Source organism: Amphiprion ocellaris, chromosome 3 (assembly GCF_022539595.1).
Source record: "Amphiprion ocellaris isolate individual 3 ecotype Okinawa chromosome 3, ASM2253959v1, whole genome shotgun sequence".
Classification (NCBI taxonomy): Eukaryota; Metazoa; Chordata; class Actinopteri; family Pomacentridae; genus Amphiprion; species Amphiprion ocellaris.
The window spans coordinates 8344230-8370122 of NC_072768.1; the positions used below are offsets into that span (position 1 = coordinate 8344230).

A 25893-nucleotide genomic window follows, 5' to 3' on the forward strand; every position below is an offset into this window, starting at 1 on the left:
CTCAGCAAAAGGTCAAGGTGAGCCAAAGCTTAGGTGGATAAAATACAAGAATTTGGCATCTCTGTATTTCACTTGTCTGTCAAGCGAAGGGAAATGCGTGGTGGAGTTTGGTAGCATGCAAACTGCCTTTTGAGATAAAGTGATCAGCCCTTGAGTTCAAATGTAAAATAGTGCTGGTAACGACGACAAAAACACGGCTGTGCACTCGAAAGATGAGCACAAAAAGCCCGAGTGTGACATTGACTATGGTAGCGAGACGTTAACTAAAACGTTCATCATCATTAAGAGTAATTTACAAACTTCCCCGGCATTAATTAAAGGGCCCTGCTTTAAGGGAACTGTGCTTAATTAGAGGGTTTGACAGGATGAGACTTAAGGGATGATCCATATCCACAGGGCTGCTGGTGGCTTGTGCGACTTACAGAATTTCCAGAAAGCTGTGTTTTTCACTCACAATCGTCACAAAACTCGGTGCCCTTGGTCAACTTAAAAGATGGTCTGGTCTGGCCTGATCTGGCCTGGCACGGCTCTGAAAAAGTATTGACAGGTATGACAGGACTCCGATTAGCCAGTCAGCTGGAGGCCCAGACCTTGTCACCTGTCAGGTAGAGAGATGAAGGGTGAATGAGCAGAGGAGGAGGAGGAGGAGGAAGACGGTGGAAATTTAAGGCAAAACTAGAGGGAAAAAGCAGCTGTGTTGGTGGCGCTGGGCGCTGACTGAAATGCAAGAGGCGGCTATAAAAACCACATGTATATCAGGCGTGAATCACCTGCAGAAGTGTTTGTGAAGCACTCCATTACAAAAAGCAGAGGGTTTGAGGATGACAAATGTGTACCAAAAGAATCTGTGATTGGATCAGGGATTAAGGGGCTGCCGTGTCTCTGATGGGAAACAGGCAGGAGACAGACGGACAGAGACTGGAAGAAAGAGGAGTAGATGGAAGGGAAAGAAGGGTGGAAGGAGGACAGTAAACAAATGTTAGACTGCCCAGGCAGGGAGACAGAGTGGCAGAGTGGGTGGGCTTTGACAGACACATCTCACACAGGCTGACAGCTCCGTCAATAGCCCCAGGATGGCCGCCCTGATTGACAGCTAGCAGGTGGCGCATGAATGGAGTTGTCAGGCCGACTGTCAGTCAAAGTCACATCGCTGTGGCTACAAGGCCCCGGCTGAACAGGCACACAGCTGCCCAAGGTGATCTCTGGGTGTACAGGCACAGTATTGGCACGGGAGGCTGAGGCAGCTCAGATCATGCTAAAATTACCATACGTGGCAGCGGCAGCATACAATAGCTGTGCTGATTGGGTCTTTGCTCCACTAGTGGGCATATCTGGTATATACACACATGGGTGGTTCCACTCAATGTAAAAAAAAAGAAAAATCATTTGAATGTACTATCAATGAATCTCTGCAGTTTTTCCATTTCCTTGGTTCCCCTTAATTGAGCATTGTTCCAGCACGAGGGCATGAAGCATAGGAGTTAATGGGCAATAATTATATGTGAGAGAGGCTTTCTCCCTGGAGTGGAATCCAGAACAAATGGAAGCTCCGATGTGCAACATTCTACTTCATTACATCTGCTGCGATTAAAGCCCGAACATCTGGCACCATATCCTGACAGATAGACAAGACTTCTGGACTGGAAGGGAAATCGAGCGATATTTACAAAAATGTAACACAGGGTATTTACTGGATGAAAGAACAAGTGCTTTGGGCAGGCACGGTACATTCTCCCTATCAGACAAGTGTTGGACTGATAGATGCATGTAAACACAAGTAAATCGTTTGGACACTTTTGACAAAATGAACAGCACTAAGTATCTCTGCTACACTTTCACATCACAATGGACTTTATTATTATAGGCAGCTTCTTTTTGCTACAGATAAATACGTACTGTGGCTCTTCAAGTAAACACTGGAATGTACATCAAGGTTGGTTGTTAACTCTTTTTTTTTCTTTTTTGAACAATCTCAATCATCCTAACCCCTTCGAGGTGATGCTAAAACAATAATCATAACTGTCTGTATGTGCTGTTGCCATGACAGCATCAAGTCCCACACAGCGATGTCATGCCGATCTGGTCTCTCCCTGGCGCACCGTTGTCTCCCGTGATACTCAGAGACAATCTGGAGGGCATCTGGGGCGTGTGCGAGCGTCGGAGGCGGCGGTCCGGGTAGAGGCTGTTGTCGAAGGGCTTGCGGTGGACACAGAGGACGTGGGTCTTCAGGTTGCCCTTCTGGGAGGCGCTGTAGGGGCAATATCTGCACTGGAACGGCTTCCGACCTGGAAAAAAAAACAAAGGAACATGGAGAAAACGGGCTAAATAATGATACTGTTGTAGGAAGTAACTGAATCTCTACAATGTGAAACAACAGCAGGGTAAAGTCGTCTTTTAAAAGCAACTCAATCACAATGCCACTGGGTGATGTTTGAGATTGTAGCTCTCAAAGTTTGCCCCGGCTGACCACTGCATACTCAGCCAATCAAATTAACTGCTCTGGCTCTGGATAAAACCACACTGACTGCATAACACAGAACAGGGTGGCAGTGATTTCTGTGAAAAGTGCATGTTTTAATTTCTGGATATTAAATATAATTCTTGGCAGGTCATTTTCAGGTAGACCAGATGTTGCCAGGTGGGATGTTAAATTTTGACTTTGCACCTCTGAAGTGTCAGAAGGAAGAAAATAACACGCAAACATTCAGACTTCACAAGTTTGAATGGGGTTCAAAGAAGGTTCCCTGTTAGTTGTTGTGTGCTAAAGGAAAAATGAAGCAAAGTACATTGATTTGGCATCTTAATCATCATTCGCACTTTAGCGCACGACCAAAACACTATGACACTTCTGGGGCTGACAGGTTTTTATAAAAAGGCCGGCAAGTTCTTGCTCATTATAACACATTTCCTGCTCTCTACACAAATACACACGCACACACACACACACACACACATGGAGATAAATAAACATGCGCACAAGTGTTGAGTTGAGGAATGACAGGCGTCTGCAGCTGGGAGGCAAGGCATGCCAAAACTTCCTGTCTGTCCACCTCTTTAGTGCCCACTACATAGTTCCACCACAAATAATGTGAACTTAGATGACACAGTACACCGTGTACCCCAAAGATACAAACAACAAAGCATACCGTTAATGGCTTCCAGAAGTTTATCTGACCTCAATAAAAATCTGTGTGACACTAAAGCCTGAAGGTGTTGCTGAGATCAAAACAAAAACTCCGTCGGATGACTCATTTACTTTTCTACCTAGACAGCCATGTGTCCTTGTTCACTGCTGTGCTATTTTTGAGATGTTACCTCATATAATGACTTTCTCTTTTCCCCTCTGTCTAACACTTCAATGTGTTTTTCTGTGATTCATGGTTACAGTAAACCATTATGTGCTGATGTCATTTGACATCACTTCCCAAAAACTGAGGGCTGTCTCAGCCTTTTCACCCCACCCTCGCCTCTTCCTCTCTATCATGCTCCTCATCAGAGCTGAGACAGCTGTACGCAGCTGAACACTCGCTTTCGCATCTACATAAAAAAGGTGTTTTTGGAGGGAAAAGTGGGAAAACTCACAGAAGGTGTGAGCAATAAAAGGTAATGCTCCATCTGTTGGTGTATAATAACCTGATGGCCGTAAAGGACACACACACACACACACACACACACATTCACACACCAGTCAGAGAGAGGATAAGGCCTGACACATCTGAATATCATCAGGATGGCACAGAGTGGTTTGTGTGTTTGTGTGAGAGAAAGAAAGAGAGAGAGAGAGAGAGAGAAAGAGAGAGAGAGAGAGAGAGAGAGAGAGAGAGAGAGAGAGAGAGAGAGAGAGAGAGAGAGAGAGAGAGAGAGAGAGAGAGAGTAGTATATGAAGGGAGGGAGTGGGAGCTGTCTGGAAGTAACAATAGTAAAAGAAAAGCTTTGTAAAAATCCAGGTACCGAGCAGCTTGCAGTGTGTGCTAAACTCCACCTGTCTCACTTCAACTTCCCTTTGCTTCAATCAAGAAAAACTAGAAAAACAGGAAATGAGCTGGATACCAAAAAAAAATTAGCAATGCTGATTCTGTGCCTTTATTAAATAGACCCACAGGAAATGCGGGGAAAGAGAGCATGGGAATGAAGCGCAGTGACGGTGGAGGCAGCTGGGAATTGAACCGGGGACTTGCTGTCCGGGGAATTTGCGCCATTTCTCATTTGGACATTTCCTAAATTCACTCAGCTCTTTCTTGTATAGATCACTTTCATGCCACTTTCTCAAATTTCACACGTCCGCTGTAACTCAATAAACTGTAGGGGTTTTCTTCTGTCTTGTTAAAATCTTGTAAATGCACTCAGACAATGAGAACAATTCCGTAGCCTATTACACTTTCATAAAGTCGGTTAATAATACGCCAAAAGGTCTCGCGTCTACATTAGTCGCTTGTTGCCCTGCTTGTCTCCCCCTCCTGCCTCTGCCTCTATCGCCTTTTCTTTCTGTCCCTTCCTGTCTTCCTGAGTCTGCTGTTCTTTCTTTCCTCCCACCAGAGGAGAGGGGAGGTCCAAGAGAGGGCAACCTCCAAATAAGTTCCATTAATCACAGACCAGAGTCTAATGTAACTAATATTTTACAATTAGAGGAGACAGCAGTGGGCTCGGAGCCATCCATCTCTTCACCGCATGATCCTCCATTCACAGGCTGCTCTCAAGCCACAGCTTCAGACCAGACGCTCACACACACATACATGTGCTCCTACACATGTAGACATGCACAAACGCAAGAAGAGACTCAACAGGAAATGAGAGAGGTGGGATTGTGTGGTGTTGAGAGAAAGAGTGAAGGTCTGCCAAGAGTTAAAAAAAAACAAAAACAACAGAATGAATGATTATTGACTTTGACTTTCTATGACGCTGACATTGAAACCAAAGGATAATTCCAGTTTATTAGAGTTTTTGGAGTTCCTGGCCATCATTTCCATCATTTATGATAGCATTGTACTCATCAAAGCGATTTCTTGAGAACTGCCGACAATCACACACAGTCAGACAGGAAGAGAAACACGAGCAGTCAGACTTCAGACAGAGAGTAAACAACTGCAAGGTCAAAAGATGAACCAGGAAGTTGGTCGATAAATTGTGATGCACGTTTACAATGGCCACTGTGTGCAATAACTAATGGGGGTAAAAAAAAGTTACCAAACTCTAACACTGAGGTTTGGTTAAAAGTTGATCACTTGACCGCCTCCTCAAATTTGTTTTTGAATTCTTTGTAAAACCATAACTTGTCATTTTTACACTTTGATTTTTAGATGTTGAACAAAGAGGACACAGAACATGTCAGTAAGTGAGCTGAAGAGATGCTGGTACTTGGATATTCTTATCTGAAAAGAGCCGCACAAGGTGTTGTCTTGTTTCCAGTCTTTATGCTAAGCTAACTAACCTGTAGTTTAATTTAAAGAGATTTTAGCAAGTAGAAAGCATTTTCCATCAATTTCTTATTGAAGTAAAGTTTGTTCGCCTTTAGTGGTTCTGGAACTTCTGTATTTTTTGTTGCTGACACAAAACAAGTGTCCATAGCATGAAGTAATAACAACTGCAAACTAAGTTGGCTTTAGCTGTACAGTCATAATTATAGTCTCATTTTTTCTACATTTCCCTAAGTCAGAAAATAATTACATTAAATCTTGCAGTTTTATTAATGCAATATTTCCGTATGGCTCATTTAGACATTTTAAAATGCAAAAACATTGATCTCACACCACTATATAGATAATCTATTTTATATTGTATCCACATCTCTATATTAAAGTGTTCATATCACTCTGTCCATACTGTTTATACCGTAACATACTGTATATACTAGACTTCACTGCCGCTTTTGCACTTCTGGTTAGATGCTAAACTGCATTTCGTCTTTGTACTTGTACTCTGTACAGTGACAATAAAGTTGAATCTGCTCTCCTATGTTTAAAAAGCCTTACGTTTAAGGGAAAGAATTATATTTTTTACAAGAAACTCAGCAGTGTCTTGGTGGTTATATTAAAGCTCATATATGACACATGGGACAAAAATCAAAACAAAAGTGTCAGAGGATATCCCGCCTTGCCATTGCGCTTATTTGGGTGAGATGTACACATGTATATGTTTGCACCTGCATGCATGAATTCCCGTGTGTGTGTGTGTGTGTGTGTGTGTGTCTGTGTGTGTGCGGTGAGAGCGTGTTGTGTGTCCCAGGCTGAGATAATGACCATGATGACAGTGGCGGGGCCGACGGGGGCCAGAGGAGCTGAATGGTGACGGATGACACAGGGCTGAGCTCTGATGGCACACAGACAGTGAGTGATGACTGCACATCCTTCCCAGTGCTCCACCCTTCATTATCTCTATGGGGAGAAGCGCGGCACAAAGGCAGGCCACGCTGCCCTCTCGCTGCCCTCCAACGACATCTGCTCATAGAGACAGCCGCACTACCGCTCCTCTTTCACCTCGCTGTCGCTCCATCTATCTCCATCTATGGTGATCTTTCTCGCTCCTTTTCTCTCTCCTTTTTCTCTCGCTCCCTGTCACCCTTCTCCGCGGAGGGTACACAGAGGTCAGACAATGAGATAATGACTCACCCCTTTCAACCTTTCAAATCAGGGCCCTTTTCTCTCCCTCTGTCCTCCGTGTTCTTTCATTCTTAATCCTTTCTTTATCGATCTTCTCATATTCACTTGTTCTCATGCGTCTGAGGGGAGCCTGATCTGATGTCACTGAGGAGACAGCAGATCTTTTGGTTAACCTGGTTAATGTTGGAGTGTGATGCAACTTCGACCTGGTTAAAGTTGCATCACACTCCAAACCTCAGGGCATCCATTGTGTAACATTCTCAAAAATAGTTGTCCTAATTGCAGATATGAAATATGACTGCATGTCACAGTACCTGGTGGGGGGGATATTTTTGAAGCGCCTCAGCTGTTAGGGTGGTAAATGTTGCCATCTAGTGGTTCAGACTGCACAGTGCAGAGGTTGGAGAGTGTTTAAAACACAAGGGAGGGCTCAGCGAGACTAATGAGCATGCAGACAGGTTCAACCAGAGGTCACCATCTGGCCAATTACCACTGCTGGCACATTGGAGCCGACCTGAACTGTCATCACAAACACATCACTCCATGTCCAAACTGCCCAGCAATATGTCACCATGCCACTCGACGTGCCATACAGTATGGAGAGGATGGGGGCAACAGGAGACAGCCCCATGACAAAGCCACCTGGTCAGCACTGCAGACAGGACAGACTGCCGGGCCACCTGCTTAGCTTCGGTTTTAGAGGACACTCAATGGACTCTCAATGTCAGCTACCCATCTCAGGGCCCAGTTTGACTGACAGGTGTTTATTGTGTCTTTGACATCTACTTCCTAAGGGAGGGCAAAAAACATGGAAGATCAATGTGCAGCGAACAAAAAGGCAAGCAAGGATTCTTGAAATAACTCCATTGATCATCTACTAAAAAAACGCCGACAACCGCTGCAGAGTGATGCGCTGTAAATAAGGAAAAGAAATGGTGCTAATGTTGTCAATTAGAAAATGAAAACATGCCTCACATACAAGTCGAAATTTGCCAGCTTACCTAAATCCTATCTAATTTTTTTTAATTCAATCGGCATTATGCACAATAAAAGCAAGAAAGAAACATGAACAGTGTGACGGCTATGACAGGAGGTGAAGGGGAGGGGTGCTTTTCGGCATATTATAATAACCATCTGTACAATCAAATAGAAAACTACATCTTGCTGTTAGAATCATAAAGAAAGGGAACAGATGTTAATCCCTAATGGAGTTGACAGGCACTTTCCTGTCTTTCACATGAACATATTGAGTTTCTGAATAAGAGGGGGATCAGAGGGAAGGTGTATCATGTTGCACTCATAATACATGCATATCAAAGACCCCAGCTGTTGGATTCCCTCTCCTGAGAGACAGCATTATTAAATCTGCACTCAGCAAGCATATCACACCAGCACAAGAGCTTAAGCCTCTCCATCAGTGGGCTCCATTGGCTTGGCGATTTGTAACCTATCACACAAGGAGATTATATCATCCTTTAAAGTGTTGGGGTAATCAGTGCCACACACCTGTGCCTTCTTTAGCCCCTTATTTGAGATCTGAGATAAAACTCTGGCAAGAAAAAAAAGAGAAAAACTCGAGTGCTATAAGTATAAGGGAAGTGTGTTGTTCATAATTGCCATGATTCAGTCACACACTCACAGTCAGACTTCACACTTCCGCTGTCAGGTGATGAGGGATAAGAAAGTGTCAGAAACTTTTTTTGGATTCCTATAACAGAATTCTCATCACTTACAGTGCCACGAGTTGGTACTAAATCTAAAGTTTGAACGCAAGTCAGCCACTTATCTTGTGATCTACTTACAGACGCTTTGTACCATCTGAATCTAAATATGTGAGGCCCAACTGGCATTTGTCCACTAGGTGGCAATGTATACCTTCAAATCTGGAGACCGCGTTGGCTACATCTTGATAACACTGACAGCTGCATTCAGTGTATATGATGTATAAGCTTACGCTCACCTGATGCAACATCTTTCTCCATGTTCCCCCCACCGTTCAGACTGGCTTTGTGGGAGCCGGCAGGTGTGCTGCTCAGGTTCCCCTGGGATCTGAGGAAGGAAAGCAGGCCGCCCTGGTGCTGGAGTGGATCGGCCTGTCCAGGAGTCAAGCTCTCCAGAGAAGAGATGGGGGATTCGGCCACAGCCCGGCCCCACTGTCCTGGTTTGTCTTGTTTCTTCTCGCCAGAACCCTCAAAATCAGCCTTTTCCAGCTCCTTTGACTCGAGGATATTATTTTTCAGCATCTTCCAGTTGGCAGCATTGTCATTTTTGTCCTCCCCCCCTTCCTCGGATTTCTCAAATTCACCTTCACCATCGTGACCTGTGGAGCCTGCATTCTGTGCGTTCATCTCTTCTTTTGTTCCCTGCACCAAAAGGTCACACTGATACGCGGGTTTCACACTGAGTTCAGCGGTGGCATTAGAGTAACTCTGTAGCCGGCGGGTAAGGGAGGACGAGAGTCCATTACTAAAAACGCCAGACATCTGTACCAGTACAGCAGGAGACATGGCTGAATGAGACGGAACAGACTCTGGCCTGACCGACAAATCCAAAGGCTCATACTGGGATTTCCTGGCTTGACCAGATAAAGAGTCGTCTCCATCTGCATCTTTGTCAGCGAGGTCAGGCTGCTTGTTGATGTGCAAGGCATTTTCACTGTGGCTCTCCAGACCGAGGTACTGGCCTGCAGCTGGGCTCCAGTCTTCCCTGGATCTGGGTCTGAGTTTGGGGTTGGGGTTGGGGCTGGAGCTGGAGCTGCTGCTGCTGGGCTGCAGCGGAGAAGAAAGATCCCTGTTGTTCTGCCAGTGGGGGAAGTGGTAGCGATCCAGATGGAAGCCGAGGGAGGCTGTCTGTGCAGCGGTGTAGTCGCTGGAGAGTGGACACCTGTAGACTTTCTCACCTAGCACACACAATAACAGCAAAAACACAACACAAACCGAATCAAATTAAGAAACCACGTGTATATGAGGCATACTGAACATTTTGTTCTGGGAAAAGTATGAACCAACAACAGTTGTCTAAACATGAAAAATGTTGCAATCCCACACCAGGCTGAGTTGAATGATTTAAGTGCTGCCCTGCAGTAAATCAAGCTTGTAATCAGCTTTCAGCTCCAGTGATCCATCATTTTACAGTATGGACGCCACCACCATGTGCAATAAATACACCCAAAGATGTTAACACCAAACAAGATTCTTCCAGAAATAATAAACAGTGAAATTGTAAAGCAACCAGAACAAGGCAGATGTTGCAGACAAGAACCTCATTCCATCAAAACCAGTAAGTGGGTTTCCCAGTCAAAAATAACGAAGTCCAACATGTGAGCAGTTCTGATTAACCACACCATGTACTGTAGCTGAGTTTATTTGTGCTTCACACTTGAAAAATGGTATGTTGGGAACATAATTCATAAAGTACAAAGTGTATTATTGTGGAGACTGACAAAGGGTAATTTTTCTCCCTTTAGCCGATGAAAAATATCCATCTGGATACAAGATTTGATCCCGCACACCATAACTTTTAATTAAAGGTAATTTAAATGTCTTCTTCCCTCTGTTTACCTACAGTTTAATCCTTATAGCATATCACAGAACACCCTCCAGGGTTAAACACACTCCCTGTGACCATTTTGAGTTAGTGATTGTCTGAGACCTCAGCCTTGCACTGTCTTTAAACAGCCCAGCTGTCTCGCTGCCATTCCAATTACAGTAAAAGTCATCCGACGCCATTAAGCCACAAATATTGGCAGTTTATTGCCCAACACTCTCCTGGCATTTGAAGGTCAGGTCATACATTATACTGTGTCTTTTAGGGATGCGTCTGGGATAGGGAGATAAACCCACCACCATTAATTTAATTCTATGCATATTGATGCCTTATTGTTCTTCTTTAATGGACTAATATCTGAGTTACAACAGTGATTCATCCCCGCCACAGAAATATCAATTTCATACACCTCAAGATCTGACCCTGAGGTAATTCTCTGAGGTAAATCTAAATCTAATGATCTGTAGTAGGTGCTTTACTTTGTTTCCAACTTTAATAGAAAAACCACCATTGTGAGCTGAATGGTAGTAAAAGGCGGGCTGTTTTTTACTATTACAATTTACAAAACCGTAAAATAACACCCACGTATTAATTAAATAGAGCTCTACCTAATGAAATTGAAAAGTCACAGCTGAAATGGAAAATTCATGCCCTTGAACTAAAGTGAGAATCCCCTGTTTTGGCTGTGTATGTATTTGTGTGTGTGTGTGTGTGTGTGTGTGTGTGTACAGTATGTTTGATTTAATATCTGCGTACATTACATGTGCGTGGTGACGTGCGTGGGTGTGCAAGAGCGGGAAAGAGACTTCAACGGTGCCACACCCTTGTCTCCAGTAACAGACAAAAAAATCCAAACAGCTTAATGGAACTCTTTCAGACACACTATACATCTCAATTATTCTGTGGCTTAAATTACGATGACATTACCGGCCGGCTCCAAACGCAGAAAACACATATATCTGACCTCATCTTTCAGCGTGGACCTTCCTAAACCCATTTGCCAGCCTTACATGAGAGCGGTAAAAACAACACAAAGACTGAAGACTCTGCCTTTTTTCCCCTTCCTTTGGATGGGTGCCATCTTTGTGATTGCCTGGTTCATGCTAACTTAATCAGTTTAAGATTTACTTACAGTGCCGAGGCTCACATTATGTGAGGGGAGTAATTTTAGAGCTTAGATTTATCAACCAAAACTCCAATTACTGCATCATTACAAACCCCAGCCTCTCTCACCTAACACAGAGCATCTAATGAAGTGATGCGTATGAGTTATCCGCCCTTACTGGATGTGCAAGGCGGAGGAAAAAGGTAAATAAATAAATATGTGCCTCAAGTGAGCCGTGTATGGAAAAAGGCATGCAGCTGGGCTTGGACAAGTGATTCATTTCATATGGAAATAGGCTTTAAGATTTACAACCATATATCACCGTCAATGCAATCACAGACTCACATACTATATGCTTACATAGGCATTTGGCAGTTACATTGTAGCTATCCAACTCTATATACAGTGGAGCTTTGGCTCTTTCTAGATATGTAATCAAGCACCTGAAATGCAAAGCAGAAATACATAGTGGCTGGTTTGGTTTAAGATGAAACAGAGTGAGAGTGAGAGTCACACACAAGACTGGTGAGAAAAACAGGGGCACCAGATGTTCTTTGATGTTTATAATAGCATATATTATTAATATTAATTAGACCACATAGTCAATGACGCATTTGGGACGTTTCCAAGTCAATTAAGCCAAATGGCATTCAGGAGACGGTGGAACAATATTTCAAGGCAGGTGTTCAGAACTCCCTGGGTAAATCTTTTTATCTGCATGCTAGGAAAACAAGCATTTTGAGCTTAATTTGAGCCTCATATCTGCAATAATAATTAAAAAGAGGATTAAAAGACAGAAGTGAGAGGAAGATGGAAAAGCCAACAGGTAATCAGTTTAGACAAACCAGTCAGACTGACTGTGATCTCTGAATAAGAGCTGAATTTGTTAAGCCAGGACCGAGTTAGATAAGGACCTATTTAGTTAAAAGATGCTTTTACTGTCAGCAATCACAAAGAATAGACTGATGTAACTGGAACAGGCAAATGGAAAGTGATATTCTGTACAGCAGCCTGCTTTATCTGTGTTTCTGGGTAAACCACTTCTCATGTTACCATTCACAGTTTTACAGACGCTTATCACTTCAGGCTCTCTCGGCTGTAAAGCTTACAGTAAAAGTAGCATAAAAGCAGGGAATAAGGGACAAAGCACATGTGGGGACAGCATCATTACATGGTGTCTGCTCATTGACCTTGAGGTTAAGAGTACTGAATGGGACTAATTAATAACTGTCAGAGCATTTTATGTTTGTTAGGCATGTTTTTATTCAGATCTGGGATCTAACTGGCCCAATGTAGGTCAGAGGCCTGCAGCATGTACCCTTTATGAGTTTATCATTTTAAGAGGAGGCGTTATTCTTAATCTCAAATTATAATTAAACTCACAGTGCATTTTCAAATCTGTCCTGATTAGATATTGAGAGAAGTAATTCATAACACGCTTCCTATTGAAATCAAAGTGGGATTTCTAATTTAAGTTGCTGGGTATTTGTAGTTAAAAATCTAAATCTAGCACTGTATCTGGATGTATCAAGCAAAGAATCTGTCTCTCACTCTGACACCCATGACTGTACTATATTTGCTATCCATATTGAGAACATCAATAACTTCATGACCACCATAGGCTGACTATGAATAATGCAGCCAGTAATTCTGGACTAATCAATGTTCCTCAAGCTGAACATCTGGCAGTGGTAATTCTTCCTCAGCATCTCCGCTCTCCTGAATTAGAAAACACTCACTCTCTCCCCTCTCTTCCTCCATGTCCAACCATCGAGACAGACAGACTTGATCAGTTACAACCCCCCACCTCCGAAAAAACTTATCCCTGTTATTAAACCCTCATCAAGTGGTGCGTGTTCTCCATATGTGTAGGATTTACCTATCTGTCCCGCAGCAGACCTGTGCGTTGAGCCAGGGCCAGCAGCGTGTGATTGTGTTAATTAATCTGTCATTGTGAGCGCAGGGAGCAGCTGCAGAGGTCTCTGGGATATATTGTCAGAGCTAAACAATGCGGTGCTAAGCCCCCAGAGTGAGTCTACCATTACACAGGCCTAAGAACAGAGAGGAGAGGAGGAGAGGGGGAGAGAGAGAGCCTGCCGGATCCATCATTGACTAAAGCAATGACGCCTGACCTTTACAATGAATTAGTTTCCATGCTTAATATTGACTGAAATTAGAGTCTGATACTGAATGTGCCATCCCAGAACTGTGCACACTCAAATCCTCAGCTAGCCAACTATCATAAATGTTTCTGGAAGTGACACCGTATGGTCTTGGAGATAGGGGAGAAGAGGGAAACTACAAACAACAGAGCTTGAATATGTTTCTTAAAGAGCAACCAGAGAGGGATTTGGCCAAAAACTGCCAGCATTTACATGTAAATATGCAGATACCAGTATGTGTGTACAATATGGAAACAAAACATCTAATGAGATTAGACCTGATCCATTTATCTCTGCTATACGGCCATCATTTAAGAGGATACTGGATCAAATCCCACAAGAGCGCATCCGACTTAGATGTACATAACAGTAGTACTCAAACACTGAGGGAAAATAACCAAAGTCAGAAGCTTTGCAGAAGCCAAATAAAGTTTGGATTTATATTTTCTTCTCTTCTCTTAACAACGCTGTTATAGCAGTAATTTAGGCTCATGATAACATGTTAGCAGGATGCCATGACAAGAAAGGCATTTACCCATAGAGCCGAATCATCCAAATCACCAGGTGGAACAGAAGACTATCAATAAAAATACCAGGTGGTAGATCAAATCATAAAAATCACTGGGTGGTATATATCAAATCATTAAAAACACCAGATGGCATGCATTAACATCTTGTGCCCCCGTAGGCAAGGGGTGGGGATGTGACGGATATAAAATAGAGGGTACTAATTATCCCTACAATTCAACATGATGCCATTATCTTTAAAAGGAAGACAAAGTCCTTGTGGATGATAATATCTGTGGTGGTGTTGCTGACCCTGCGCTTCATGTCCACCTACTCTAAGTGGGGAAAAAGATAATGGCACAGCTGTCACTTAGATATTGTAATTTCTGAAAAAAGAAAACATATATAAAACGTCATGAGATGCTTTAATTTCACATATCCTGATTTTTACTTCCTAGAATTAAAAAAATAAACTGAATGGTGACAGCAGGGTTTAATTTCTGTCATCAGGTTAACAGTTTGGAAAGTTACACTTTAGAAAGAGACTCCCACAGAGCTGCAAAAACATTATTCAGATCAGTACTCCTCATTGAGTTGGAGTGCCCCCAAAACAATATTTTAAGATTCAGAAAATCAGCTTTTCTTCACTGAATTACCTGTAGCTGGTGAAGAAGATTGTGGTCGGGGATCTAGGGCGCTGCCAGCGTGGGAGTTCCCCGTCTCTGTGATGATATCCGTTGGCCCGTGATGACTCATGCTGCCCGGGCTCCCGGGTCGGCTGATGGCCTTGGTGTCTGGGTCGACGAGACACAGTTTCCCATCATCTACAGGGAGGCATTGCTCAGGCAGGTAGGAGGAGCACTGCTGGTCTTTAGGACTGAACATCTGCTGTTCAATAGGCAGCCCTGGTGTTACGATCTGCCAACCTGCATAGCTGCTGTTGTTGTTGAGAGCTTCTCGGTTAGAGATGAATTTCTGCAGATATTCCATGCTCGCGGAGCCCAGCGGAGGGTGGAGAGGGTTTAAGCCCAACAAAGATGAGCTCTCTGCATCCGTCAGAGGGCCTGGACCTGAGGAAATCATCCTCCCTAACATCTCTCTGACCTTCATGTCGACACCTGCTGTGGCCATCATCTGGTTATAATCTGGCTGCTCGGCTCTGTCAGCCGTGAGGAACCTGTTGTGAATGCGGGAGATGTACTGGGAGTAGAGGTTGCTGTGGTGGTCCTGTGTCAGGTTACTCAGGTTGACAGAGGAGTCGCGCTCAGCGGGGTGGCTACTCTTAGCAGCTAGCTTATTGAGGTGGACCTTCATGTGGTTCTTGAGAAACCAGGGCTCCTTGAAGCGGCGGCCACAGATTTGACAGCAGTGCTCAAAAGAGTCCTTGTGTTTCCTCATGTGGCCCTTCAGGAACCAGGCCTGGCTGAAAGTTTGGCCGCACACCTCGCAGGGGAATTCACCAGCGGGCTTTCCTTTGTCGCTAGCCCCCATCGCAGGCTTCTGTCCTGAGCCTGAATCTGCAGTTATGTGTGTCATTTCAACGTGGCCAATGAGCTCCTCTTCTTGTGAAGCGGCAAACTCACACAAAGTACACTTGTAGGGTTTGTGCAGGATCCTGATGTGGCGCTCGAGCTCCTGTTGCTTCCTGAACTTTCCCTTACAGAATGAGCAGCGGAAGCCGGTGGTTTGAGGCTGGATGGGGTCATCGTGGATGGAGGTGGCCTTAGGAGAGGTGGATGCATGTGGCTGGCTCTCTGGTGCACCAGAGTTGCTTAAGAACAGCGGTTGTGTCGAGACTGTCTGCGGCAGGGCCTTCTGAAGCTGATTTATATTAGATGTTTGAGGTTGTTGTTGGCTAACATGACCAGCTCGCATCTGCCTGTCTCTTAGTATCGCCCTTTCCTCCAGCTCGTGAAGCAACCTGTTTTCCTCCCTGATCCTCCCACGGCCTTTTCCCAGAATACCTTGCTTGTGTGTGCGCAGGTGTATCTTCAGGTTGCCCTTCTGTGCGGCCCTGTGGTCGCAGTACGGGCACTTGAAAGGCTTTTCGCCAGTGTGAGTGCGCATGTGAAGGGAAAGGATGCTGTTGAAGCGGAAACGCTTTCCACACAGCGGGCAGGGATACTTCCGGTTCTTGCGGTTGTCATCCTGGCCAGAATTTGCAGGGGAGACAATGCTTTGATTGGTGACTCTCAGGAACTGGGAAAGCTCCACTCTTCCGTTCATGCTGCTGAGAATCCTTGCATCCATGATTTGATTGGCCAGAAGCGCCATCTGGCTCCTAATTGGGTGGGTGGACGGGGTAATGAAGCTGTCCTTTCAGGAAGTGGGTGACGTTACAGTATGGTGGTCACGAGCGTCTATCTGGGACAATCCGAAGGTTAGCGGTGAAATGAAGTCTGAGTGTTTGCACTTATTCAGCTGAAACAGGATGTGGATTCATGCTGTTCGGATGAAATGCCTCTTTGCTGTTTCTCAGACCTACAGAGAGAACAAAAGGAAACATTAAATGAGTTCAAATTTTGCCACAACAAATGTATTACTCAAAAAGTTTAATTTCCACAAAGAACAACATGAAGAGAAACACAAGCCACATGTGAGTAAAATGTCAGTATGGTTATGTGCTGTCAATTTAGTGTGTAAATCTGTACTTCTGCAACTGCTGTATAATGCCAGAGATGCACCACAAATAGGTCAGGAAATAGAGCAAAGTAGGTTCTGACTTTCTTCATCCTGTGTTAAGTATACCTGTGGTTTTAGATTATTGTTGGAGACAGTGAAAATGCTGATTATGTCTAACCACAAAGGCTTCCTCAACAAATATCTCATCTTTACTAAAGGGTAAGCTAAACATCTTTGTCTCGATCTCATTTTTAGTGACACACAACACTGAGGCAGCACAAACATCAAAGACTGCCTGCTTCCCCTTGCTTTAAAGAAAAGATTAAAGTAAATAGTTAAGCCCTTTCAGCAGGTCTACTGCATATTTGAATAAAACTTTTAGCAAGATAATTATGTCACAGGAGTACTAAGGAAAATAAACAACTTAATGATGGATGCAAAAATTTCAAACTAGAGTTAAAGGAAGAATATCCAAATGGAAAACCCTCACCCCCTCACCCCCTCACCCCCTCCCGGCTCCCATTTTTATTCAACTGTAGCAGCAAAACAAAGCTTCAAATTCACATCGCGCTACAATGGTAGAGGTCACATAGGCGAGCCCTGCGCAGCTCCAGTGCAGCACCAAAGGGCACAGAACAAAGCCTGCACTGTCCACACTGAATTAACACAGGCTTACATCATCCTGGACTGCATCCTCAGTCAGTCACGAAAATGATGTACACAAAACCGCACAGATAAAGAGTTGGCAGGCCGGGAGCGATGGTTCGTGTGAGCGGCATGTCTCCTCTAAGCTAGATCAGAAATCAATGTAGCCATATGGTACTGACCTAATCGCATCTGACAGGAAAAGGTCTGAAAATTATATTATGATATGGTGGATCCATTTTATATTTCTTTACCTGGAGAGCAGGAGACATTCCCTCCCACTTCCCACCCACTTTCAAGGATTACGGTCATTTGAACTATTACTGCATTTGCCTCTATTAATGTCATTACAGTACTGTAGCCTTGAATGTGTAACATTATACAGTGTATACAGCCTGAATTCAGTCGACAATGATTGATCAACTTCAAATGGTTTTGCATCTGCAGCGTATTCTGAAACTACTTTGACTACTGTGTAACCCTGTGGGCATTGTTTTTAATAAGCAATGAGCTTGTGCACTTTCTTATCTTGCACTTACATCAAACTAGCTGAAAAAGAACTCAACAAACAACTCATTCAGAATAAGCTGCGCCTTGCTGGCCTAATGGCACAAAACCAGCCAGACCTTGTTGTCGTGGCCCCTCTCTCTTCCCGCATTTCCTGTGGGTCTCAGTTAACTAAAGCACCCCCCCCCACACACACACAACTATCCAAAATCAAGACACTAGATTTAATGTAACTAAAGTCTTCCCAAATGAAACGTATGACCATGAGTCCGAGCCACCTGCTGCTGCTGCTATAGTCTACAGCAACCTCAGTCAGTCATGAAAATGTTGCACATAAAACCACACAGATAAAGAGCTGCCTGCAGCCATGGCTGGTGTGAGCAGCGTGTCTGCGTCCAGCCGAGATCAATGTAAGGATATGGGCCTGACCTAATCATATCTGACAGGGAGAAGGTGAGCGAACGATATTAGCATACACTAGATCCACTTCATATTTGCCAAAGTGGTATTCCTCTGATTAACTAAGCATAGCAAGGAGGGACAGAAGCTGTGTCTGTGTGTGTGTGGACTAGTTTTCGGAGGAATCGGTGGAGATTTGGAGGAGCGGGGCCATCAGGTGTTTTCTCTGTCAGAGTGGATTAGGCTCTTTTGGGGTAGATTGAGAGAGTGCTAGATTGTTATGAAGCATCCTGTCACAGTAGCACCTCTTTAGGTGTGGCCGCACATAGATGAACAAGGAGCAGGTGTGATTTAGCACAGGCAATAAAAGAGAAACGAAAACGTGATACAAGCATACACATTTAAACCAGTCATGGGAGCTGTGCATTCAGGATGATTCTTGATCTGACAATCTCAAACATTGTTTATTTTCATTACTGTCAGGGAAAAGGATTCTATAAAACATTTAATCTACAAAAGAGTGGAAATCTGATCTTTTTACTTTGTAGTATATTGTCAGCTAGGATGGATGGAGTGCATTGTAAATGCATAAAGAGGTGACTCCAGAATGAAACACATGAATGAAATTTATAGATCAGAGGTTCATATTTCATTTTTCTTTTTAACAGCAGTTAAAAACCATTAATAATTTATGTGGATTGTTGAGCTCGAAACTACTTTGAATGCACCACAAACAGCTACATAAGTCTTCAACCGACAGCTACAGTAAACCCTCAAATGCAATTTAAAATGAAAATTATCTATAAGGACGCAGAGGTGAAAAATGTAGCAGGCATTGTAATAACATAAGGTATCTAATGATAATCTGATTGCTGGCATAACTGATTACACAGTCTTACATTTCTTTTTTCTTTTGCTTTGCTATAAGTGTCACTATCCAATCAAATGACTTGACAAAACCATGAAATAATCCGGTGTACAAATGAAGAAATGACTGATTATGAGAGTTCTGTTTTTTCAGGGCAGATACTGATAATTAATCAAGGAGGCCGATATTTAAAATCAATATACATTTGCAGGAAAAATGACAACACTGGTGTCTAAATTTTGAGTAACTTTACTCATGTGTCTGTATTTAAGTTTAATATATGTTAAATTACATTCATCCTTCGTTATTATTAGACTACTGCTGGACGTATTACCAGTCAGGTAATGCTGTGGATGAGACATTGCTCTGAACCACAGAGAGGCAGGGACAGATAGAAGCGGCTGCATCAGTGTCAAAGTAACACATTTTTAAACTAATTTATCTCATCAGGAATTGGTTAAAAAAAATACAGATACAGAGTATCGGATCCCATAATCCACCAATCTGATGCCAAACTGATTATTAAACTAGTATTTGTCTGTGTTTTTACTTGAGTTTTGTACTGTGTTATTTTGTGTAAAAGTGTTCACACTGCACTATTGTTTAGGCTCATGAATCTGTGGTGTCTGCTGATGGAGGCTGAGCATATTTGTAGGCATGACAGAATAATAAAGACTTCACACGTTCGTCATTCATACAGTTAGAGATGTGATAATAGCACATACTGATGAAAAACACATCTAACGATAGAGTTTAATACATACGCTCATGCACACAAACAAAGATACTGTTTGATGTTTAACATACAATGTTTGCTGACATCTTGGATTCTTTGCAAAGTGCTTCTGCCCACTTCAAAATCACACATAACAAGTGACGATGACTATCAAAATTCCTGGAATTCTCTGAATTCCCGGCTTGCAGAAGACAACTGTTTTATTCATTATTACAGAGCAGGCTTATGTGCAGACAGTAACAGCCCAGTGCCATGCTTTATGCCCCCTGTATCTCTACTCACCCACGCGCCCACCCGGCAAATCAGCCAGCCAGCCATCCTGTGCACTGCCCTGTCAGGGGATGAAGAGCCTGTACAAGCAAGAGGGCAGTGGTAACACAGCTGCCCACCATGACCCGTACAAAAGATAGCACCCATATACTTTCTGACAACCAGATTAATGAAACCCTATAGGAGCTCCTCTGTAGGCCCCCCAAAAGCCTGACGGAGACAGAATAGTCTAACCAGCACCATTCATTACTGCGGGAGTACAGAGCACAGAAAGAGCACACACAGCACTGACAAACTAGCTCCTTGTGAGTAATAGCTAAAGAACTCATAAAGGAATACATACACATTTGTTGTGGATGCAGTAAATCTATGCCACTCCTTTTTCCAACTATCAAAAATCTGGCTTGTGCCCTCTACAAAAATAAATCTGACATCCGTGTGGCACGGTGGTGACGTGCAGTTATTCGGGAGTCAGCTATTTCACATGTTCGGTGAAAGAAGGCTTTCGATTAATGTTGTTTGTCTCAGTCAGTAATGCCGATTAGTGGCCTTGAGTGGAAGGGAAAATAAGTTCCTCCGGCGACATGCTAAAAGCTACAGGGTATGGAGAGTGCAAGTCAGACTGGAAACAGCAGGTTTGCTTGGAGGCAGCCAGCTGTGTTTGTTACCTGTATGAGCTGAAGAAAGAAGCTCGCTCATACATGTCAATACGCATAATTCCCTGTATGAGTATTTCAAATGGCAAACAGTACGCAAATCTCATTTTTGAGTGAAGGCAAAGATGTGGAAATGGCATCAAGCATGGCACAGGTGCACTGCAGGAAACGTGCAGCATCCTAACCACATTAGAGTGTCTTATATTTAAACTTTACATTCATAAGGAATACAACAGCAAAATAAATTCTTCCTCGTCGTACACATGCAAAGACACCCACTCTTACATGCTGTCACACACACACACACACACACACACACACACACACACACACACACACACACACTCAGGCACGTGCATATAGAATGTATTTTAAATCACTAATGTGTAAACAGTTGCTCTTGTTTGCACAGACCACCTGTTCTTTCTGGACACAAACAAAGCTTTGGCGTACGACGGGGTGTGTTAACAGTGTGGGGTGCGTAGGGGATGCCTTGCACAAGAGAAGCCTATCCACATGGTGTAGGCTGCATCAGATGGTTGGGCCCTGCGTGACGGCAGCCAGCTCCAACATAACTCACACAGATCTCAAAGAATAGAGCTTCTTTCAGTCTGCAACATACTGACATGCTTTGCTTTCTTGACAAGTACAACTTTTCCCCCCGGTGAAAGCGACGCCGGATTGCCAATGCAAACTCTAGATGGTTTAAGTTTAACAGCATTCCTGACTGGGAGAAGGATCATTTTGTTCGCATTTGTCTTTCACGTCAGCCAATATTTGCAAAAGTAAAAGAAAATGGAAGTGGGGGGAAAAAAACTAGATGTGCCTACTTTCGGTTGCGAAAGCACTTGAAGGCACTAAAACAAAAGTCATTAAACGAGTCATCACAAAATCACAGCAGGAGTCTGGTAATGCCACTTACAGTATCTCATTAAGCTATGGCATCCACAGGAAAAAACTGACAAACAAAGAGCATAATCCAAGGCACATTAACTGGGCTGATAATTCAATGAACTCTCATTTGGCAGCCATCTTGCCCTTGTGATGGTCTTTTTTCAGCCGCAGCAGCAGAGCAAAGACCCCTCATGAAGTTCCTCTCCCTCTCTATCAATCTATCTATCTCACACACATACTGTATGTTCCTCCTCTCTCTCTCTCTCTCACTTTCACTCTCTCTCACGCTCTCTAAAACAACAAAACATCCACCATTAGACAACGGGGTACCAGCGTAATTAGAAAATGACTTCCTTTGCAATCCTAGCTAAGTAGTTTACACACTGTAATTACAGGGACAAAATCATCTTTTCATCATTTCACTGATTGAGCTCATCAACCCAGTGGGATCCCAGGACTGTGCTCAGGCAACATCTGGGCTAAGAGAATTAGCCCTTAGTTTAGCAGGCCTTACGCAGTGGCAAGCAACGCAGCATGTACACCGGACATGGCCGTGGTGCACGTCTCTAGCTGAGAATGCCTTTTTTTTCTTTCTTTTTATGTGTCACATTGGGTGTTAGATCAGGAGCCTCATCAAACTGTCGTCAGAACGTTCAAAATGTACTTAATTTAAAACAATAGCCGACAGATCAGGAGGTGAGCACAGATAATGGGACTATCTCAATTCCCACACTTCCAAAAAAACAAAAAATGCAATATCATAGTTTTCCTCCCCTTCAGTACACTCCTGTATTTGTGAAGCGAAGCATTGAAGATCGACCTTGGTACACAACAACGTGTCTTTTCATGGGGAGCTCTGTTTACTCTAATTCTCTGTGTGCCCTGAGCCTTGACTTTCTAACAAACACATGTGGTCCTGGAGTTGAAGGTGAAGTGCTTTGCGTTCGTCTCTGTCCTGTGGAAAGGGCTCTGCCTCTGTGTGTTGGCAACAGAGGCAAGTGTTTAATGTGGCAGCTGTTAGCCTCGTGGATTTTCACTAATCACTCTCTCCTGATTACTCTGATGAGTGTATGATGCTCTTAAATAATCAACCCGCAATGAAAAAAAAAAAAAAGAAAAATAATTATCATCATCTCCCTAAGTAGTGCAGCTGCACCCGCCTGCAATAATTACAACTAGAACAGGGCGCCTTCTCTCGTCACTTACAACCACTTATTATTAGAGATAACGCTAATTGGTGCAGTGGTGGGCGACAATTCTTCATGGGGTTCATCATAAAAAGCCAAACCTTGAAAGTTATGGCACATTAGAGGTCTTAAAGCCAAGGTACGGTATTAAACAATGCATGCTGAGACACGTCGATAATCTGAGCCAGGGGAGTAGTAGACGTCCTATCAGTAGCCCCTTGGTTGCCTCGCCGCCTGGCCCTCGCTCCACCCTTCCCCCACTCCTGGTATCAGCCTGGCAGACACAATTAACATTTTCATAAAAACAATTCCCTGCCTCCAATAGTCCAATGTAATTTGTTTTCCATCTCTGTTCATTAATCATTGTTTAAATCGGTGAGCCATCCCCTCCACTCTGCCATCTGCACTCAGCTGTGTTACAGATATGACACCTTCCCCCTTAATGGGAGCTGACAGCCAAGAGAGGAGGCCTGTGGAAAATAGCTTCCTGCATGTGCACTTCCACCTCACATACTGCCAGCAGGTGAGAGAGGGTTTTTTAATGGCTTCTGATTAATCTCAAAGGCAAACAACATTACACTACAACATTATACAGCATTCAACACTGCGAAAAGCAGAGCACGCTCTCGCTTATGTACAGCACAGCAGTATAGAAAATGTGCAACAGTGGCGACAATAAGTAGACCAAAACTCATGCAGACATGCTTTATAACAATGGCAGTGCATTCCACATTTTGTCGAAGTTGTCGACTGTTTTTTTTTCCCTCCTCTAGTTAAATTAGTGCAGTGTTCCTACAATATGCTATTGTTTTCCTGGAATTGGGAGCAAGGTTATTAATTATTCACTGTTGTGTTCTCATATGAGGGGGCTATGCTTTTCACTGTATTGCCTCATAGCTCAAATACTTAAGGCCATGGTACTCGGGCAAATTTCATGAGGCAACATCACAGAGATATTATTATCACAAGGCAGACACTTAGGAGATTAAAAGTTTCCTGAAGAGTTTGAGTGATTGGAAATGTTCCGATTCTTACCCCGATATGATTTTAAAAGTTCCAGGATTTCTGCACATAAGGAAACACAAATGAAATAACTTTTGCCTTGTTTTTTTCCCCCCTTTTCAAGTGATTTTTAAGCCTAAGTCTAAATAGCTTAGGCATTTTTGGTGGGGAGAAAATCCTACTCAGTGTGGTGGTAAGAGGGTGCCAAAAAGTTCATCTGGCCTGTTGATTTCAGCGTGGATTACAGATATTCAAATCATGTGCCTCATGTTCAAACAAGTGCTTCTATCAGGGGAGAAAGTTGCCAAGCAGAGCTTTGTCATGTAAGCTGCACGAATTTACTGCAGCATAATGAGAGAACGGCTGTGGCGCTACATTTAAAACAGTTTCATCCAGCCGCCCTCCCTCTCGCTAATTTCTTCTCAGTTAGGATGACAATAATTCCAGATGCCCCTCCGGTGTCATTTTAGAATTATCCAGGTGTCACCTGAACGTACACTGGCTCAGTCTTTTTACATCAGGAACTGTGTCACAGCGTATACATGACCATGCATGCTTCACACAAACGTCCCCAAAATCTTTTTTTTTTTTTTTTGTTTTTTTTTGGGAGGGTGTTCCTAACAAGGACAGCAGCAGCAGCAGTAAATGATGTGTATATTCAAAGCTGAATATTTCATGTTGATTGATCGTACTGACTGCCACCCACCTGCTCCTCCTCCTGTCCCACCGGAGCTGGCATGAGGAGAATTCAGTAATTGAGAAGAGCAGAGCATGGTCTCTCTTTGCTCACATATGACAGATGGGGCATCATCGCTTCAAAGGAGAGCATTTGGAAACAGGAGGATGGGAGGGGGCAGAGGGTGAGGGTGGCTTTCAAAGTAGCTGTGCCACTCTGTACAGGTGACAGCTAAGAAAAAAAAAGGTTACATTATCTGAAGGAGGGCTGTAATAGCTGCAACTTTAAAAAAACATTTGCTTTTAACCCACATCAGGCAAACTGGACACCTTGCATCATTATTTCCAGTCACCTCCACACAACTTCATCAGCCCAGATAATCCCATTTTTTCCATTATTTTGATTTTCTTGAATTGTAATTAAGGTGAAATGCATATGATAATATAATACAGAGCCGTAATTAATATACCATGGAACATAATCACAAATCATATGCAGAAAAAGCACCCCATGAAATGCACACATTTGCTGTTTTTCTGCATCCTCTTGGAAATCTCTCGCCTAATTTTTACGCAAAAGTGCACTCCCTTCGTCACCTTTCAACCCACGCCATTACTTACTTCGTGAACCAAATAAAAAAGGAAAGCCAACAGTGGCGTCTCTGGGAAACGCGTGTCCATCAGAATTTCGACTCGTCACAAACTTTTCGCAAATAACTTGAGCAAAATCTCAGAGAGCCGCAGTGATTTCTCTTACCTGGCCGGTGCGAGGAGGCGCGGAGGACGCGGTGTGACAGCTGGAGTTCAGTGGAGAGTGATGTTGAACTGGATGACTGACTGCTGACTGACGGACTGTACGCTTCACACGCTTTATCATAAACGCCCAGCACACACAGTAGGACCCAGATTTCCGCTTGAACTGCCGTTTCCTCCGCTCTGACAGAAGAAGAAGAAAAACAAGAAACCCTCTGAGCGTCTTCTGGAGCCAGACGAAGCCAGCAGCGCGCTTTGCTCTGTAGTATTTCCAGTTGAAGAAAGAGGTAATGAAATCTTATAAAAAATTACTCGGGATACTTCGACATGTCCCGAAGCCGTATGTCTCCCTCATCTGGCCGCTGGTATGTAAGTGTAGCAGACTGGCACCGTGCGTAAAATGTGCACCGCCGTCTCCAAGACGCAGACTTCATCAATCAGTTTCTTTTTTTCTGACATGGATGTATTTGGATGCATTATACGGTATAACGCTTGTCACGTTTGTTGAGGGGATTCCCTGTGAGAGTGGCACTTTAATGTTTGGAAAGTTTTGTGAAAGCGTGAAGGATTGTATTTGTTAGATTTTTTTAAAAAATGGTACAGGCTGATTCTGAACGTTTGTATGGAAATTTATGGCTTTATGTGTCAGAATACAGGAGGCGAAAATATTATACCTCAGTGATTTAGCATTTTAGTTAGTCAGTGGCTCCATTAAGGAAGCTTAATTGGATGCTTGCACCATCTATCACACAACCATCCACCT

The 25893-nt window shown here is 43.5% G+C and overlaps 1 protein-coding gene across 1 annotated transcript; it reads right to left on the bottom strand.

The window, feature by feature from the left end:
- Nucleotides 1–1828: 1828 nt before the first annotated feature.
- LOC111576848 (zinc finger protein 536-like) lies at nt 1829–25459 on the bottom strand. Its single transcript, XM_055009177.1, has 6 exons — nt 25452–25459; nt 25135–25313; nt 24409–24434; nt 14573–16232; nt 8557–9495; nt 1829–2285 (listed from the first exon to the last, which is right to left on the bottom strand). Exons 1-6 carry the CDS (start codon nt 25457–25459, stop codon nt 2050–2052), a joined length of 3048 nt encoding a protein of 1015 aa, XP_054865152.1. The 3' UTR covers nt 1829–2049.
- Between the last annotated feature and the right edge of the window lie 434 nt (nt 25460–25893).